At 42.1% G+C, this 16,561-nt stretch overlaps 1 protein-coding gene across 1 annotated transcript in view; it reads right to left on the reverse strand.

Moving 5' to 3' along the window:
* rcn3 (reticulocalbin 3, EF-hand calcium binding domain) overlaps nt 1–15,416 on the reverse strand; it is a 31,659-nt gene extending 16,243 nt beyond the window's left edge. Inside the window, exons 1-4 of the mRNA XM_034190742.1 lie at nt 15,341–15,416; nt 14,689–14,924; nt 5,194–5,387; nt 4,102–4,277 (exon numbers count right to left, since the gene is read on the reverse strand). Coding sequence (XP_034046633.1) covers nt 4,102–4,277; nt 5,194–5,387; nt 14,689–14,912 — 594 coding nt within the window. The 5' untranslated portion in view covers nt 14,913–14,924; nt 15,341–15,416. The remainder of the gene's footprint in view (nt 1–4,101; nt 4,278–5,193; nt 5,388–14,688; nt 14,925–15,340) is intronic.
* Between the last annotated feature and the right edge of the window lie 1,145 nt (nt 15,417–16,561).

The raw sequence follows: 16,561 nt of genomic DNA on the forward strand, positions 1-16,561 counted from the left end.
AATAAAAACGAAAGCGTTAGCAAGCTAGTTAGCTTGCCAACGCTGATGAAAGTTAGCTGATAAAAGTGCTCCGTCGCGATGTTTCGACCGTTAGAGGTCTTCTTTAGGCGTTGGAGCGCGGTGAAAAAGTAAAAAAAAAAAAAAAAAAAAAAAAGTAAAAAAGTAAAAATGAATTATTATTCTTTTGAATTAAAATGAATTATTCTTATAGCTCTTTTCTGCAGTATGAATAATGGTTGTGTTGTACATTTATAATTATTGCCCCAGACCTCTGCACAATAGTGTAAATGGGTGATTCTTAGACTACGGGCACTTATGTCCTTTGATCATATTGTATGAAAAACAGAAAAAAGGGGAAATTTCACACTTTTATAGTTATCTTTACAATCAATCAATCAATCAACTTGTTTCTTATATAGCGCCAAATCACAACAAACAGTTGCCCCAAGGAGCTCCACATTGCAAGGCAAGGCCATACAATAATTATGAAAAACCCCAACGGTCAAAACGACCCCCTATGAGCAAGCACTTGGCCACAGTGGGAAGGAAAAACTCCCTTTTAACAGGAAGAAACCTCCAGCAGAACCAGGCTCAGGGAGGGGCAGTCTTCTGCTGAGACTGGTTGGGGCTGAGGGAAAGAACCAGGAAAACACAATGAAAGTGTTTTAAGAAATTTGTTCTAGTAGTCTGACTTTTTCACCTTTTTTCAGCATCATTATATGCAAATATTGCCGTTTTGTGCTTGAATGGTAAAGAAATGTTTTTTCTAATATTTTAAAATATCTCTGAATAAAATATCAGTAAAATAATCAAAACTTAATTGGGGTATTCAGTGTCATACAACTGTTGTGATTTTTTTAAACAAAATGTAGTTGTCCCACACTATTGCTGTAATTTCCACCACAACACTGTAATGTCCCTTTAAACAGTTTGTATGAAAGATTGTTTGGGTAGTTTCTATGGAGATAAACAGTGACATCAGAGCACATTTATATAGCACCAAATCACAACAGTTGTCCCAAGGTGCTTTATATTGTAAGGCAATGGTGTGGTGGAAATTACATTTACAAGGCCAATAGTGCCCGTAGTTAAAGAATCACCCACTTATGTTATGATTATTTTACTGATATTTTATTCAGAGATATTTTAAAACATTAGAAAAAAACATTTACCATTCATTTTTATCATTGAAGATCAAAAGTCTGGGTGTGGGACAAGCAAGTGAAAAAGTCATCATAGACTACTAGAACAAATTTCTTAACACACTTTCATTGAAAAGATGACTATAAAAGTGTGAAATTTCCCCTTTTTTCTGTTTTTCATACAATATGATCAAAGGATATAAGTGCCCGTAGTCTAAGAATCACCCCTTTACAGCTGCTGCTGTGCCACAACAGATCAGCTGCAGTTTCAGTAGTGAGCCTTCTAGAGGCCAAAGGAGCACAGTGCACTACAGACAGATTCCCTGAGAAAGAGCAGACTTACAGTGAAGTACAGGGTGGGGCACAGAGTTGAGTTGCAGAGCAGACCTGTAAGTTTTATTTGATACCGAGATGGACCACTACGACAAAGACTGTGGAACTGTATTTAGCAGCAAAGACACCTCTCTCTTGTTCAGAGGCAATTTCGACATGAATATCCTGGGAAGAAACTTCCCCATCGCCATACGATCACACGTTTGTTGGAAAAGTTTAGAAACACTGGAAGTGTGGTTAACGATAACAAAGGCCATTATGGCCCAAAGTTCATAGTGAGGACGCCGGCAGGGACTAGTTGGAACAGTCGCCCCGCAAGTCCACCAGATGTCTGTCACAGCAAGCGGGTATTGCCAGCAGATCTGTGCGCCGAATTATCCACGATGATTTGAAAATGTTTCCCTACAAAGTGTAGATTCTACAAGCGCAAATTCAAGCCAACAAGACTGAACGCTACAAGTTTGGCCAGACAATAGGCCTCATAAACCAATAAGTCTTCTCTTTAGCGATGAGGTGCACTTCCATTTGAGTGGTCATGTGAATAAGCAAAACTTCAGGTTTTGGTCCAGTGAACAACCTCATGAACATGTTGAAAAACCTCAATGTAGAAAAAAAACAACAACAACAAAAAAAGACGTATGGTGGCATTTTTGGCCCATACTTTTTTGAAGATGATGGTGGTCATCAGGTGACAGTGACTACGGATCGATACATCAAAATGCTTCAGAGACGGAGAAGGGGTTTCGACATGAACACAGTTGTGTTTCAACAGGATGTTGCACCACCTCATAACCTCACTGTTCCGACCATTCAATACCTCAGGCAATACTTTCCAGGCGACTGATTAATCTCGAGGAGGACAGACAAACCATGGCTGCACTAGTCCCCTGATCTGAGCCCACCGGATGACTTTCTCTGGGGCTACCTGAAAATGCATGAGGACAACCCAAACACAACTGACAGGCTGAAAGAGAACAAGACAGAAATCAGGAGAATTCTGAACGACATGTTGGACAGAGTCGTGAACAATTTCACTGTCAGAATAGAGACAGTCATTCAGCAGCGAGGCGCCGGGATCAAACATGTCATCACTTACTTATCACGGTGTCTAAACATTCATCAATTTAAAAATGCTTTTGGACAGTAAAACTTTAAAATACTTTCTTTGAAAAAATGTTGAAAAAATTCATACAAAACAGTAACAATTTCATTTTTTTCCTCTTTTTGTGCCCCACTGCCTGTAGTAAAGTAATTCCTGACACCTACAGTAGCGTTCAGAATAGTAGTAGTGCTACGTGACTAAAAAGATTAATCCAGGTTTTGAGTATATTTCTTATTGTTACATGGGAAACAAGGTACCAGTAGATTCAGTAGATTCTCACAAATCCAACAAGACCAAGCATTCATGATATGCACACTGTTAAGGCTATGAAATTGGGCTGTTAGTAAAAAAAAAGTAGAAAAGGGGGTGTTCACAATAATAGTAGTGTGGCATTCAGTCATAGCACTACTATTATTCTGAACACTACTGTATACATCTATATAAAATGTCATCTCTGTTTTAAAAAAGAAAAAGAAAAGAAAAAAGAAGTACAGTTGCTAACTGGAGTGCTTGAGTTGAAACAGTTTTTCTTTCTTCCTTTTCTTGTGTATTGTATCAGTCAGCAGTTTGCAGAAGCTCAGCCTTTGGACACATTTGCCTTTTTAAAATTTTTTAACTGTATTAAGGCAGCACAGTAGGATTTCACCTTTCCCCCTCCTGTTGCCATGGTGACTCGCGTGTTCCACTGATGTGGGCTTTTATATCCATATGCACACACTTCACTGTGTGAACGGCGTCGTGTCACCTGGCGAGTCCATCCAGAATTCAGCTCCACACTCAGGTTCACTGAAGTTTGTTTCTAAGCAGGCACCAGGTCAGAGGGCACATGTCTGTGCCACGCACTGCCGCATCCACCACGCTATGCAATCAGCTTGGGACCTGGATGACAACCACTCACACAACCACACCATCCCTGCCTGCTAAATGAAACCGTCCATTTGTTCCAGCCAGATGAAATGTGGGTGTGTCCTGTGTCCTCGTCACTGAAGCTCCTGTGTGCTGGATCATGCCCACAGAGATACGCCCCACACGCCAGAATGTTGGAACTGACACTCCCTCACCATGTGAGTGACACTCCGGCAATTTAAAAACTGTATTTCATGATTGTGTTAAATTTTGCATTGAATTCTGTATCAACATCTAAAACCACAAATAATAAATGTGGCACAAATCAGAAATAAGATTGAGGGGAAAACATCCCACTGTCCATTTTCTATACCCGCTTACTCAAGGCTCACCGGTGGGGGGTAGAGCCTATCCCAGCAGTCATAGGGTGTGAGGCGGGGTACACCGGCCATATAGACAAACAAACACACATTCACACACCTACAGACAATTTAAAGTTTCCAATCCACCAAAGCTGCACGTGTTTGGCTGTGGGAGGAAGCCGGAACCTCCGGAGAGAACCTACGCAAACACAGGGAGAACATGCAAACTCCACACAGGAAGGGCAGGAAGCGATCCCATAACCATCTTGCTGTGAGGTATCAGTGCTAACCACTAGTCCACTAGCGACGGTCATACCTGCACCACCACGTCCTTCATGTAGTCAAACTCCTCTGGGTGAAGGAAGGCGGTGAACTCCTCCCGTGTGGCGACGCCATCGTTGTCTCGGTCAGCTGCCTTGAAGCGCCTTTCGTCCCGGGTTAACATTGATTTGTAGGTAGCCTTATCCTCGATATCATCAAACTCATTATCATCTGGAAAGACAGCAACTCATTAGTCCCTAATTTGTGACATGATACAAGATCGAACCAAACTGCACATTTATTCACATCCAGTCTGACATCTACACAACATTTGACACATTTTGTTGAATAAAAAAAAAAAAAACAGTAACAGTGCTCTCAGAGTACCACTGGCTTATCAAAGTGTTTTGTTGACGGATGATGATTTGAAGGAGCTAATTGAAGGTGCTAATTCTCCTAACAGAAAAAAAAACAAAAACGAACAAGTCCACTCCGCCGTAAGCCGCCTGGAGGCATGACGAGCTGTTAGGATGAAAAGCTGGTGTGATTTTTTTTTTTTTTTTTTTTTTTGCTGCACTGTGGAACTACACAAAGTCTTTTTTTGGAAGTACACAAAGTCCATGGACGGGATCACAGACTACATCCTCACAATTTTGAACTCCTATATAAACGTTCATGTTGGACTTGAGCAGCAGTGGAACACCAAAATCTAAGTCCCTTTTCTGTTGTTTATCAATTAAGAAAATATCAAATGACAAGGATCTATTTTAGCGGTTTATATAGAACAAATAATGAATGTATTTACATTCTTTCAATGTAAGAAGATTCGCCTCATTGAATGGTTTGTTCCAGTTTTCACCCCGTGAAATATTCGTACCACTGAACTCCTAAACATTCATTATTTGTATAATATATTTTAATTAATCTTTGAATGTATGAATCGATCTGCGGGAAATAAAATGAGAATCGATTTAAAATCAGTAAATTGATCTTTTCAACCCAGCACTACTCCAGAGACACTGATTCACACACACCAAGTGGTTTAGGAGGAGTTGTGCTTACAACATTCATCGGAGGACAGAAAGACGGAACGACAACTTTTGTTTGAGAGGAATTAAAAAACAAAAAACTTCCAGCTCAGTCTTACCCAGATAGTAGCCGTAGGTGACGTTTTTGTACTCCTCCCAGCCGATCTTGCCGTCCTTGCTGGTGTCGTAGTCCTTCCAGTGTTTGTCCACGTTCTCTTCGATGTATCTTCTCTGCCGGTGTTTGATCCAGCTGTACAGCTCCGCGTGGCTGATGTAACCGTCACCATCCGTGTCGATGCGGTCCACAATTTTCCTGCAGACAGGAAAGTGATCAGGTCATGAATGATCACAGACAGACAGACAGACAGACAATCCTCTGTGTGTGTGTGTGTGTGTGTGTCCAGCTCTCCACAATTTCACTGATTCTTACTGGACTGGTAAGCATTGAAAGCTGAGATAGACATGTCCAAACTTGTCCTCTGACATGCCAAAACAGAGGTGTTCCTTTGTCTCGCTTCCAAAGCGAATCGGTCTTTACACGCGAAGCCTCCGCGCGGCTTTCCATGACAAAATATCTTGTTAAAAGTGAAATCTGCCGGAAAATGGCTGATGTCCAGCTCTTGTGATAACCAGAGAAAGAGCACATGACGGTCTCGTATCCACAGAGCCATCCGTTTAGAAATGGTCCGGTGGCTTGTGCCGCGTCGTCACAGCTCGGAGCGCGGCGCGCCGAGCGTCCTTAAAGGGGTCCTTAAAGCTGTAATAACAGACCTTATTCTCTGTGAAGCCCGTAAAATTTTCACCGAAAGCCAGATAAATTTTTCGAATGGTTTCCAGGTGCCAGTCTCTAACAGCTTCTGAAAAAATTCTGATGGAAAAAAAAAGTCCTTTTCATTCCGCCATTTCCAGACAATGAAAATCCGATGAGGGGGCGGGACCACTCCTTCCCAAGGCGTGCTCACAGGCGAATGACATCACCGACAGGCGTGGAAAAACTCACGCATGTGCATGAGGGTTCAAGCATGTCTGACGTAAAAACATATGAATGAAATCCATATAGTTTTTGAAAAAAATAAAAAGGGCCGTTACTTTGACAGACCTTGTAGAATCACTTGATTAACCTTGTAAAGCTGCATTTTCTTAAACATTTTTTAAGTAATACAACCCCTGGCAAAAATTATGGAATCACTGGCCTCGGAGGATGTTCATTCAGTTGTTTAATTTTGTAGAAAAAAGCAGATCATAGACATGACACAAAACTAAAGTTATTTCAAATGGCAACTTTCTGGCTTTAAGAAACACTATAAGAAATCAAGAAAAAAAGATTGTGGCAGTCATTAACGGTTACTTTTTTAGACCAAGCAGAGGAAAAAAAAAATATGGAATCACTCAATTCTGAGGAATAAATTATGGAATCACCCTGTAAATTTTCATCCCCAAAACTAACACCTGCATCATATCAGATCTGGTCGTTAGTCTGCATCTAAAAAGGAGGGAACACACCTTGGAGAGCTGTTGCACCAAGTGGACTGACATGAATCATGGCTCCAACACGAGAGATGTCAATTGAAACAAAGGAGAGGATTATCAAACTCTTAAAAGAGAGTAAATCATCACGCAATGTTGCAAAAGATGTTGGTTGTTCACAGTCAGCTGTGTCTAAACTCTGGACCAAATACAAACATGGGAAGGTTGTTAAAGGCAAACATACTGGTAGACCAAGGAAGACAAAGCGTCAAGACAGAAAACGTAAAGCAATGTGTCTCAAAAATCGAAAAATGTACAACAAAACAAATGAGGAATGAATGGGAGGAAACTGGAGTCAATGTCTGTGACCGAACTGTAAGAAACCGCCTAAAGGAAATGGGATTTACATACAGAAAAGCTAAATGAAAGGCATCATTAACACCTAAACAGAAAAAAAACAAGGTTACAATGGGCTAAGGAAAAGCAATCGTGGACTGTGGATGACTGGATGAAAGTCATATTCAGTGATGAATCTCAAATCTGCATTGGGCAAGGTGATGATGCTGGAACTTTTGTTTGGTGCCTTTCCAATGAGATTTATAAAGATGACTGCCTGAAGAGAACATGTAAATTTCCACAGTTATTGATGATGTGGGGCTGCATGTCAGGTAGAGGCACTGGGGAGATGACTGTCATTACATCATCAATAAATGCACAAGTTTATGTTGACATTTTGGACAATTGAAAGGATGTTTGGGGATGATGAAATCATTTTTCAAGATGATAATGCATCTTGCCATAGAGCAAAAACCGCAAAAACATTCCTTGCAAAAAGACACATAGGGTCAATGTCATGGCATAGGGTCAATGTCAATGAGCAGATCTGATTTGATGCAGGTGTTAATTTGGGGGATGAAAATTTACAGGGTGATTCCATAATTTTTTCCTCAGAATTGAGTGATTCCATATTTTTTCCCTCTGCTTGGTCTAAAAAAGTAACAGTTACTGACTGCCACAATCTTTTTTTCCTTAATTTCTTATAGTGTTTCTTAAAGCCAGAAAGTTGCCATTTGAAATGACTTTAGTTTTGTGTCATGTCTGTGATCTGCTTTTTTTCTACAAAATTAAACAACTGAATGAACATCCTCTGAGGCCGGTGATTCCATAATTTTTGCCAGGGGTTGTATAACTATTTCTCAGAGCTCTTTGAATCGAATCGTCACCCCAAGAATCTGTATCGAAGTGAATCGTGAGTTGTTGTACGATTCACATCCCTACCATTAATCCGTTTCATCACTTTGGGTGGAGAGACTCAGTCTCAGAGGAGATGCTGTACTCCAAAATGACGCATGCACAGTGACGGCAGGGCAGACCGTTCGGTCTGCAACGTCGGTCTGATGTTTCAGTATACGGTACACTAGATCAGAGGGAACCTGGTCCTCCAGCAGCACCTCTGCTGACTGCTTACACGCGGTTCGAATCATAAATATTTAGCAATGGGGGAGTTGAAGCGTCTAGCAGAGCCTGACTGGCTGTGATCCAGGACCCAGAGTGGTTCTGTGGTGTGGTACATGTAGAATGGAGCATTACGTGCGCCCACTCCAGATCTGACCTGTCCTCATTTTGCCCGTCGCTGACGTAGGGTTAGTGTGGTTTCTCTTTTCTCGTGGCCCTGTCACTCCTTGACGAGTTAGCCTGCGTATGCTGACATATGAAAAATGTGCCAAATAACTTATGGGTAAGTTCATATAATTTAAGAGCATGCTGAAGCACGCTGGTACACGGCATAGCACATCGAAAAATTTTGAGCACGCACAGTATTTTCAACACATGCCAGTCATAAGTTGGAGATAAGTTATGTGATTGTTAACAGGTTTCTTTAAGTTACTCATAAGTCGAAATACATCCATTGATTGGCTGAAAAACTGAAAGCTGCAGTCTTCATGTGAACTGTTCAGACTATTTCAAATAATAAAACCATTCACCCACACAGAGTAAATATAAAGTCTTAATCTTAAGGTCCGGTCACACAGCACTTAACGAAGGGCAACGAAGCCCAAACGAAACAAGAAATCTGGACTTTTTTTAACCATTGCACAGCTTTGGTCCTGCACTTGGCGCTTCGGCAGGATTTTTAAACTGTTGAAAAAATTTGAACGAATGGCGCCAAAAACCTCAATTCGTATTTCGTTTTGCTGTCGTTCTTAATGTTTTTTTGTTTGCAGTCGGTCTGCTCTGTCAGCCTGATCCCGTCATATCTCAGAAGCTAAGCAGAGCGGAGTCTGGTTAGTACTTGGATGGGAGACCTCTTTGGAACACCAGCGGCTGTGTGTGTTTCTCCAGGTAAAACTGGAGTTGTTTCAGGAAGGGCATCCGGCGTAAAACTTGTGCTAATTACCGATGCGGATCTGGTTGTATCCGCTGTGGCGACCCTGAACAAAACCGGGAGCACCCGAATGAACAACTTGATGGTTTTTTTATTGTTTGCATAGTTTTTGTAACAGTAACATTTAGTTTGAGTTCGTTTGACCATTTGAATGTTTTCAGTCTGTCATCGTGGTGTCGTTCCAGCTCTGAGCGCACCTGAAGAGAGTTGGTGCACAAAAGGTCTGGCCGGTGTCCTGTCAGGAGCTTGCAGCATTCTGACCATGAACTCTGAAGGTCTTGCTGTCCTCCAGCCCGTGCAGCCCTTTCAGTCTGACAGTTCAGAAGTTTTGAGGAAGTGATCCTTGATCGCAGCAGGGGGACTTTCTAGGAACACGATCAACCTTGTTTGTTTCCATGATGCTGGCGGGTGACGATTGTTGACGGCTGTGTATTTGGTATTTGAGAAATATTTGGCGTGTTTGGAGTGTGTATAATTTTGGTGGCGTATTTAGCGTGTGTGGTTAATGTGAGGTTTTTTTTTTGTACAAATGGGGCATCTTATGAATGTTGAACAAGCTCTTCAGTTTTTTGGGTTTTTTTTTTTCTAAATTGGAGCAAGACGGAGCGTGCAGTGTGTCATCAGAGTCTGAACCAGACAGTGAGAATTCTGATGATGGAGATGATCCCTGTGGACAAGGAACCAGAGCGGTCTGAGCCACTGATATCTGCATAGATCTCCACATTGGCTGGGATCGCGCACTTCTGTTTGCAGCTGAGCTCCCTCCCAGCGCCGAGTCCTGGAACGCAGAGATGCAGACATTCACTGCTCCAGCAGTGGCTCCAGGTGCGTTTTGTTTAAAGCATCGAGATCAACGTTGGCTTCGGTTTTGATTTGTTCCTCATTCATCCCTTTTGCACTCTTGATTTGCAGGCTATTCAGTGATAAATCTCATTCGTCCAACTTTTCTCAACAATTTGTTACTTTTTACTTTTTTCTCTTCTTTCAGGAATCATTGTATGCCGTGTTATCCATTACATCATTTCAGTCGGATTCATCACCATAGCCTAATGAAAACATATCCACATAAAGGGTCCTGATTTTGGAAAACGACATCTGAAAATACTTTACTTCCTTGTCGTGGCTGAAGAAATGTAGCCTTTTAAAAGAAGTCCCTCTGTGTTTTGTGCATTTCTCAGCCTGAACCAGAGAACACAGGCACTTTGTGCCACAACAACACAATTTATTTTAAAAGCTGGAAGAGTCACAGCGCCTCATTCATTCACATCAGTCACCTCTTCAGCATTCTGCATGCGAAGAAAATAAATTCCATGATCCACCAAGACAAAAATAAATTAATGTTAAACTAGCATGTTGCTCGTGGTGATCCACAGGCTCTAAATTGGGTAGCGTTTATAAAATAGGTAGCTGACATTTTTCAAGAGTGGTAATAAATTAAGCAAAGCAAATGAGTTGGAATGGTGTGCGAGTCCAGAATGTTTTTAGAATCTTAGACCTCAACAATTTTTAGAAGAATTGAATCCTTTTATTTCCTGTTAATTATAGAATTTTTTAATGTTAATTTACTGTCTTAATGTATTCAAATTGTTCATCTTCTTGTCATCATATACATTATCTTTTTTTTTTTCTTTTTTTCTTTTTTTATATAAATTGGACCACAATGGAAATAAGTGTTTTCACTTTCTTGTGTCATCCATGTATTTTTAACTTATTTACAATTATATTATATACTTAAAATCACTCACGCTTTTAATATAAAGATGACTTACTGCCCCTGTTGGAATGTTGTGAGCCCAGAAAGCAGTAAGTAGCACACACACACAGCTGCTGTAAGCAGGTGGTTTTAATTTGACAAAGACAGTGGCTGAAGACATTAAAACCACTAAACATTTCACTTATGGTACCAACATGCAACTTCAGTCACTCACGGTGAGAGCAACATGAGACTTATTTAAACTGACTAAATCAACTGAGCTACAAAAATGATAAATCAACAACAACACTGTTAAACTAAAATAAACCACCACCACAACAGCATTTAAAACCCTGAACTCTCATGGTGCATTCCAGCACAGCATCCATCATTTATTGGTTAGCTAAAATTGCAAATTTCTCCAAGAATATTTGTCCAATCAACTTTACGTTTGCAGCGTTCATCCTTGACCCAAAGTACACAAGCATACCAAATGGCAAATGTCAGCTCTCCCTGGTTTTTGCGTGATCAAAGCCCCCAGCCACACCCACACACTACTTGGCTATTATAATATAGAAATACTCTGTTTCGCCTCCATGTGGAGAAGAGAGGCTGTGCGACAAGTGTATGCTTGCTCTATGATGTGCATATCAACATCTACATGCTCCGCCTACCAGACAAGATGGTTCTTAACCGGCTTAAGCGTTCTGACCTGTACCATACAGACCCGGGGCACTCGGTGGAAACGGAGCTGTCAGTATACACGGGCTAACTCGTCATGTGGTGACAGGCCTATTACTGCTCATTTTCAACCAGAGTGGATGTATTGCAGTGGTCACTCTGCTGCCAGCTAGGTGGTACCACCTGGAGGACTTCAGCAGCTTCAGGCTGGTGGCACTGATATTGCACCTGATGAAGGCCCTGGAGAAGCTGGTCCTTGTAGAGCTCTGATCCCTGGTGAAATTATTGATTGGTCTACTTCATTTTGTGTACCACCCTGGCACTGCAGTGGACGATACCATCGTCTACCTCCAACATAGAGCTCTCCCTCACCTGGAAAAGCCTGGGAGCACTGTGAGAATCATGTTTTTGATTTCTCCAGTGCATTCAATACCATACAGCCTGTGCTTCTGAGGGACAAGCTGGAGACCAGAGGTGTGGACCCCCATCTTTCATCTTGGATCTTGGACTATCTCACAGAACGACCACAGTATGTGAGGACACAAGACTGCATCTTTGATATGGTTGTCCGCAGCACGGGGGTACCGCAAGGAATAGTCTTGGCTCCTTTTCTTTTCACCATCTACACTGCAAACATCATGCACAACTCTGCAAACTGTCACCTGCAAAAGGTCTCCGACGACTCTGCAACTGTCGGCCTCATTAGTGATGAAGACAACGTAATACAGAGAGATGACCTAGAACGTTGTGGACTGGTGTCAGCGGAACTGCCTCCAGGTCAATGTGGGGAAAATTAAAAAGCTGGTGGTGGGTTTCGACAGATGCTCTCCACCAACACCACTGACGATCCAGGGAACAGATATTGAGATAGTGGACTCTTACAAGTACCTGGTGTTCACCTAAATAATACACTGGACTGGTCAAACAATACTACTGCACTTTACAAGAAAGACCAGAGCTGAGGTGACTCAGGTCCTTTGTACTGCAGGGGCGTTCCTGAGGGCCTTCTTTGATTCTGTGGTGGCATCAGCCATTTTCTACAGATTGGTCTGCTGGAGCAGCAATATCACAACTGCAGAGAGGAGGAGACTTGACAAAGTGATTAGGAAGGCCAGCTCTGTCCTGGGAAGTCCTCTGGATTCAGTGCAGGAGGTGGGTGAAAGGAGGATGATGGCTAAGCTGTCATCCTGGAGAACGACCCCCACCCCATGAGTGACACCCTGACTGCACTGGAAAGCTCCTTCAGTGACAGACTGCTCCACCCACAGGTCCTTCCTTCCTGCTGCTGTCAGACTCCACAACCAGCCCTGTTCCCAGTAGACCACTAAGATGGTCTATGGGGTCATGTGCAATAATAACATATACATTTTTGTGCAATAATACTTGATCATTCATGGGCAATATGTCCTCATAGGTTTTTTTTAAACATTTTAACTTCTTTTTTGCTTGTAAATAGTGTATATATTGTTATTCCTGCACAGAACTTACCTTCCGTGTTTTCTGGCATTTAATTTCTCTTACCTATTACTCAGTATACTTTGCACAATTGTTCTGTAACTATCCCTTTGCTGCTGTAACTGCAAATGTCCTTGTTGTGGGACAAATAAAGGATTATCTTATTTGTGTCTGCATGGCATTCATTCATGCATTCATTCTCTATACCCACTTGATCCAATTAAGGAACTCATTGGGTGACAAGTGCAGGACACCGTGGACAGGATGCCACTCAATCGCAGAGCCACATATAGACATTCAGACGCTCACTCACACCTACAGTCCATTTAAAGATTCCACGTCACATAACCTGCACATCTTTGGAAGCAAGAGGAAGCCGGAGCACCCACAGGGAACCCACGCCAACAAGGGGAGAACATGTAAAGTCCACACCGAAACAAGATCCCCATGACCATCTGGCTGTGAGGCAACAGTGCTAAAGCCCTGGTCACACAGCACTAATGAAAGACACCGAAGTCCAAACAAAACGAGAAATCTCACCTTACGTTGACATCGTTTAACCGTCATCCAGCTTTGTTCCTGAAGCTGCTGCTTCATCAGAATTTTTAAACTGTCAAAAAATGTGAGCCAATCCCAACAACAACCTCAATTTGTTTTATTTTGTTTTGCTTTCTGTCTTAAATGGTAAATGGACTGCATTTTTATCGCACTTTTCCATCTGCATCAGACGCTCAAACCGCTTTACAATAATGCCTCACATTCACATTCACCCTGAGGGTGCTGCTCACTACACACCAGGAGCAACTAGGGGATTAAGGACCTTGCCCAAGGGCCCTTAGTGATTTTCCGGTCAGGCTGGGATTTGAACTGAGGATCCTCTGGTCTCAAGCCCAACATTTTAACGGCTAGACCATCACCTCTGCCAACCGTCTTGACGGTTCCGCATTGTATGCGTAGTTTCCGTAACGTCAGCATTCCGTTTGATTGTCGTCCAACGTCTTGCATGAACGCCGACAATATCTGAACGGATCAATAACTAAAGCTCCAAGCTGACAATAGCAACAAGAAAGCTTGATCAACTACTCTATTTATGTACGTTCCAGCCATTTGTGGCTGGCCTGAGTGTGCGCACATGCTGATGTCAACACAACCAGATTCTGTACCTCCAAGTGCTGCGGACATGAGGAAGTGGCTGGCTGCACTCGGGCTCATACCCGCTGTCAGTCACATCATCATAAAGGTTTTGTTTTGATTTTGTTTAAAGGTCCACGTTCGCGTTGTTTTTCTTTTGTTAGTTTCCGTTGTGTTTCGTTCCTTTTTGCGCTCTTGAGTCGCAGGCTTTTCGGTGATGGAAAAGTGCAGATCATTCGTCCACCTTTTTTCAATGATTTGTGACTTTTTTCCTTGTCATTGTTATGTGTAAACACAGCATTATTTTTTTTTAATTTTTAGAAATTGGCAAAAAAAAACTTTCATATTATCATTATGGGGTGCTGTGAGAAAAAGTTTGTGGGAAAAATTTATTTACTCCATTTTGAATGAGGCTGTAACATGAAATGTGTGTGTGTGTGTGTGTAAAGTGCGTGTCTCAATGTTTTCTCAATATTTTGTCATCTCTTTGTCATGCTGTACACAAACAGGTCATGATTACGCCCTCTGGTGTACATTGTGTGGAAATTCTATATAATAATTTTGCAGTGATTCATTTGAAAAAAAAAATGTCCAGAATAATTGTTCCCTAATGATGGAGTAACTGGAATTTAAAAACATTTTAAAATATTCAGAAGTGGCTCCTGGCTTTGTGTAGATAAAATATCATTTTAACTCGTGAACGTCTGAATCAGTGATGAAGCCACGTGATCGGAAATCATTTATAGAAACCTTCTGAATGTCCTTTAATGTGTACACAACCAACCCAGAAGACCAACGTACGCCAGTCTCTCTTTGCTCTCCTCCGGCGTCAGCTGGTCAAAGGTCTTGGCTTCATCCTTGCCCAGGAAGGCCTCGTGGTCGTACTGGAAACCGCGAGCGTCGTCGTGGACGTGGTCGCTCAGGTCTTCACGCCGATGGACACGTTTCTCCTGAGCGGGGACAGCGAGGACCACAACCGTGAGGACGGTGACCAGGACGCACGCAGACAGCACGAGCCTCAGCATCTTGACTGACAGCTGGGGGCGGAGCCACAAGGAAAGAAGGAGATGAATGACAAACGAGAATGAAAAGCAGACATCACTAAAAATAAATACACAAAGGCAAGTGTCTAAAATATAATCAATCATCTGCCTGATTACAGCTAAAATCAAATGTTTGCTAAATGTTTTTTACTCTTTATTAAATACTTATAGTGAAATATTAAAAGCATCAACATCCAGCTGTCACTGACGTGCACGCGTGCACACACGAAGAGTACACACGCAAACTTTAGTTTGTAGTGTTGAACAAACGTGTGCACGCGCAAATCACAGCATGAACTGAAGTTGTCACAGACTGCAAATAAAACTAATTTTAAAAAATCAAATAAAAACCTACAACAAGCAGCAAAGACTGAATTAAATAAAAACACTAAATATAATAGCCAGCTCACCACACGATCAGCGGATCGATCCGGATCAAAAGCAGCTCGAGACGCAGGCGCAGCCGTGCGCGCGGACACTCACCGCCTTTAAAAAGCGTCGTCTTGTGGGCGGGCTCTGCCTTTGGACTGGCCAATCAGCATCGGCCCAAGGACGACTGTAACCAATAGCCAGTGAGACACGCAGCAGAGGCTCCCTGTTGGCTGCTGACCGCCACGTTGTCACACAAACGCGCGCGCAGCGTTGGAGCTCTGCGCTCGCTGATTGGCTGTGAGCACAGAGAAGCTTTGCAGACGTTTTGAGGTTTTATTCATTGTGCAGCAGAAAATGACTTTGTCACCACACTTGTGTTGGTCGTCTGGTAAAATGAAGCTGAACGTTCATGGTTTATTTTGAAGAAAATCCAGATGCCTCTTTCACAGCACAGGCGGAGCTGCGGGTGGCCAGAGGTGGCCGTGACCACCACCACCACAGCTTGCTGTATAGGTATCCATCCCCACAGGCCTTTGATTGAGAGCGTAGTGTCAGCTCAGAACATGACACCATTTTGGTTCCAACTGCGCTGAACTACTGAATGAACCTTTTATGTTTTCAACATTTTTTTGTAAAGTCATTTAACCACATACAGTAACACATCCAGGTACAGGTGCTATCAAAATAAATATAAAAATAGTTAAGCTATCAAATTTATGATGATTTGTTTAATTAACTTAAGGCCTGTCACACCAACGTGCGTGACAGTTTTACCGTTGCTGGATTATGGTTTATTGTGGCCCTCAAGCTTTTCTTTCTACAGTCATCACCTCCAAATCAAAGGTAAGCTCTACATTACAGCTCTTTTACCAACTTTGTGCTGTAAATGTGCAGACTTTTCTGATCCATTTGTAATCAGAGTGCGCACTGAAAAACTATTTAAATATGACGGCAGACGAAGGAATAAAAGCAGAAAAGTGTCAAATCACAGCCTTTTGTGTCTGATTTAACAGGTGAACATCAGGCTGTGGGTCCGAGTCTGAGCACAGTGTGAAAAATAAACAGTCGGGATTTTAATCACAGAAATGAATCTGGTTCCACTTTCCTCAAATCTGATGTGAGTGAAAAATCCGTTACACAAAATCCCATATAAACAATATTTATTGCACGGAAAACAATACAAAAACTTTGGGACTTTTTTGGTCCAGTGAATGGAAATATGTGGTTTATACGACAGCGGTTTAGGTGAGTTTTACTGC

Source organism: Thalassophryne amazonica, chromosome 16, assembly GCF_902500255.1.
Source record: "Thalassophryne amazonica chromosome 16, fThaAma1.1, whole genome shotgun sequence".
Taxonomy (NCBI): domain Eukaryota; kingdom Metazoa; phylum Chordata; class Actinopteri; order Batrachoidiformes; family Batrachoididae; genus Thalassophryne; species Thalassophryne amazonica.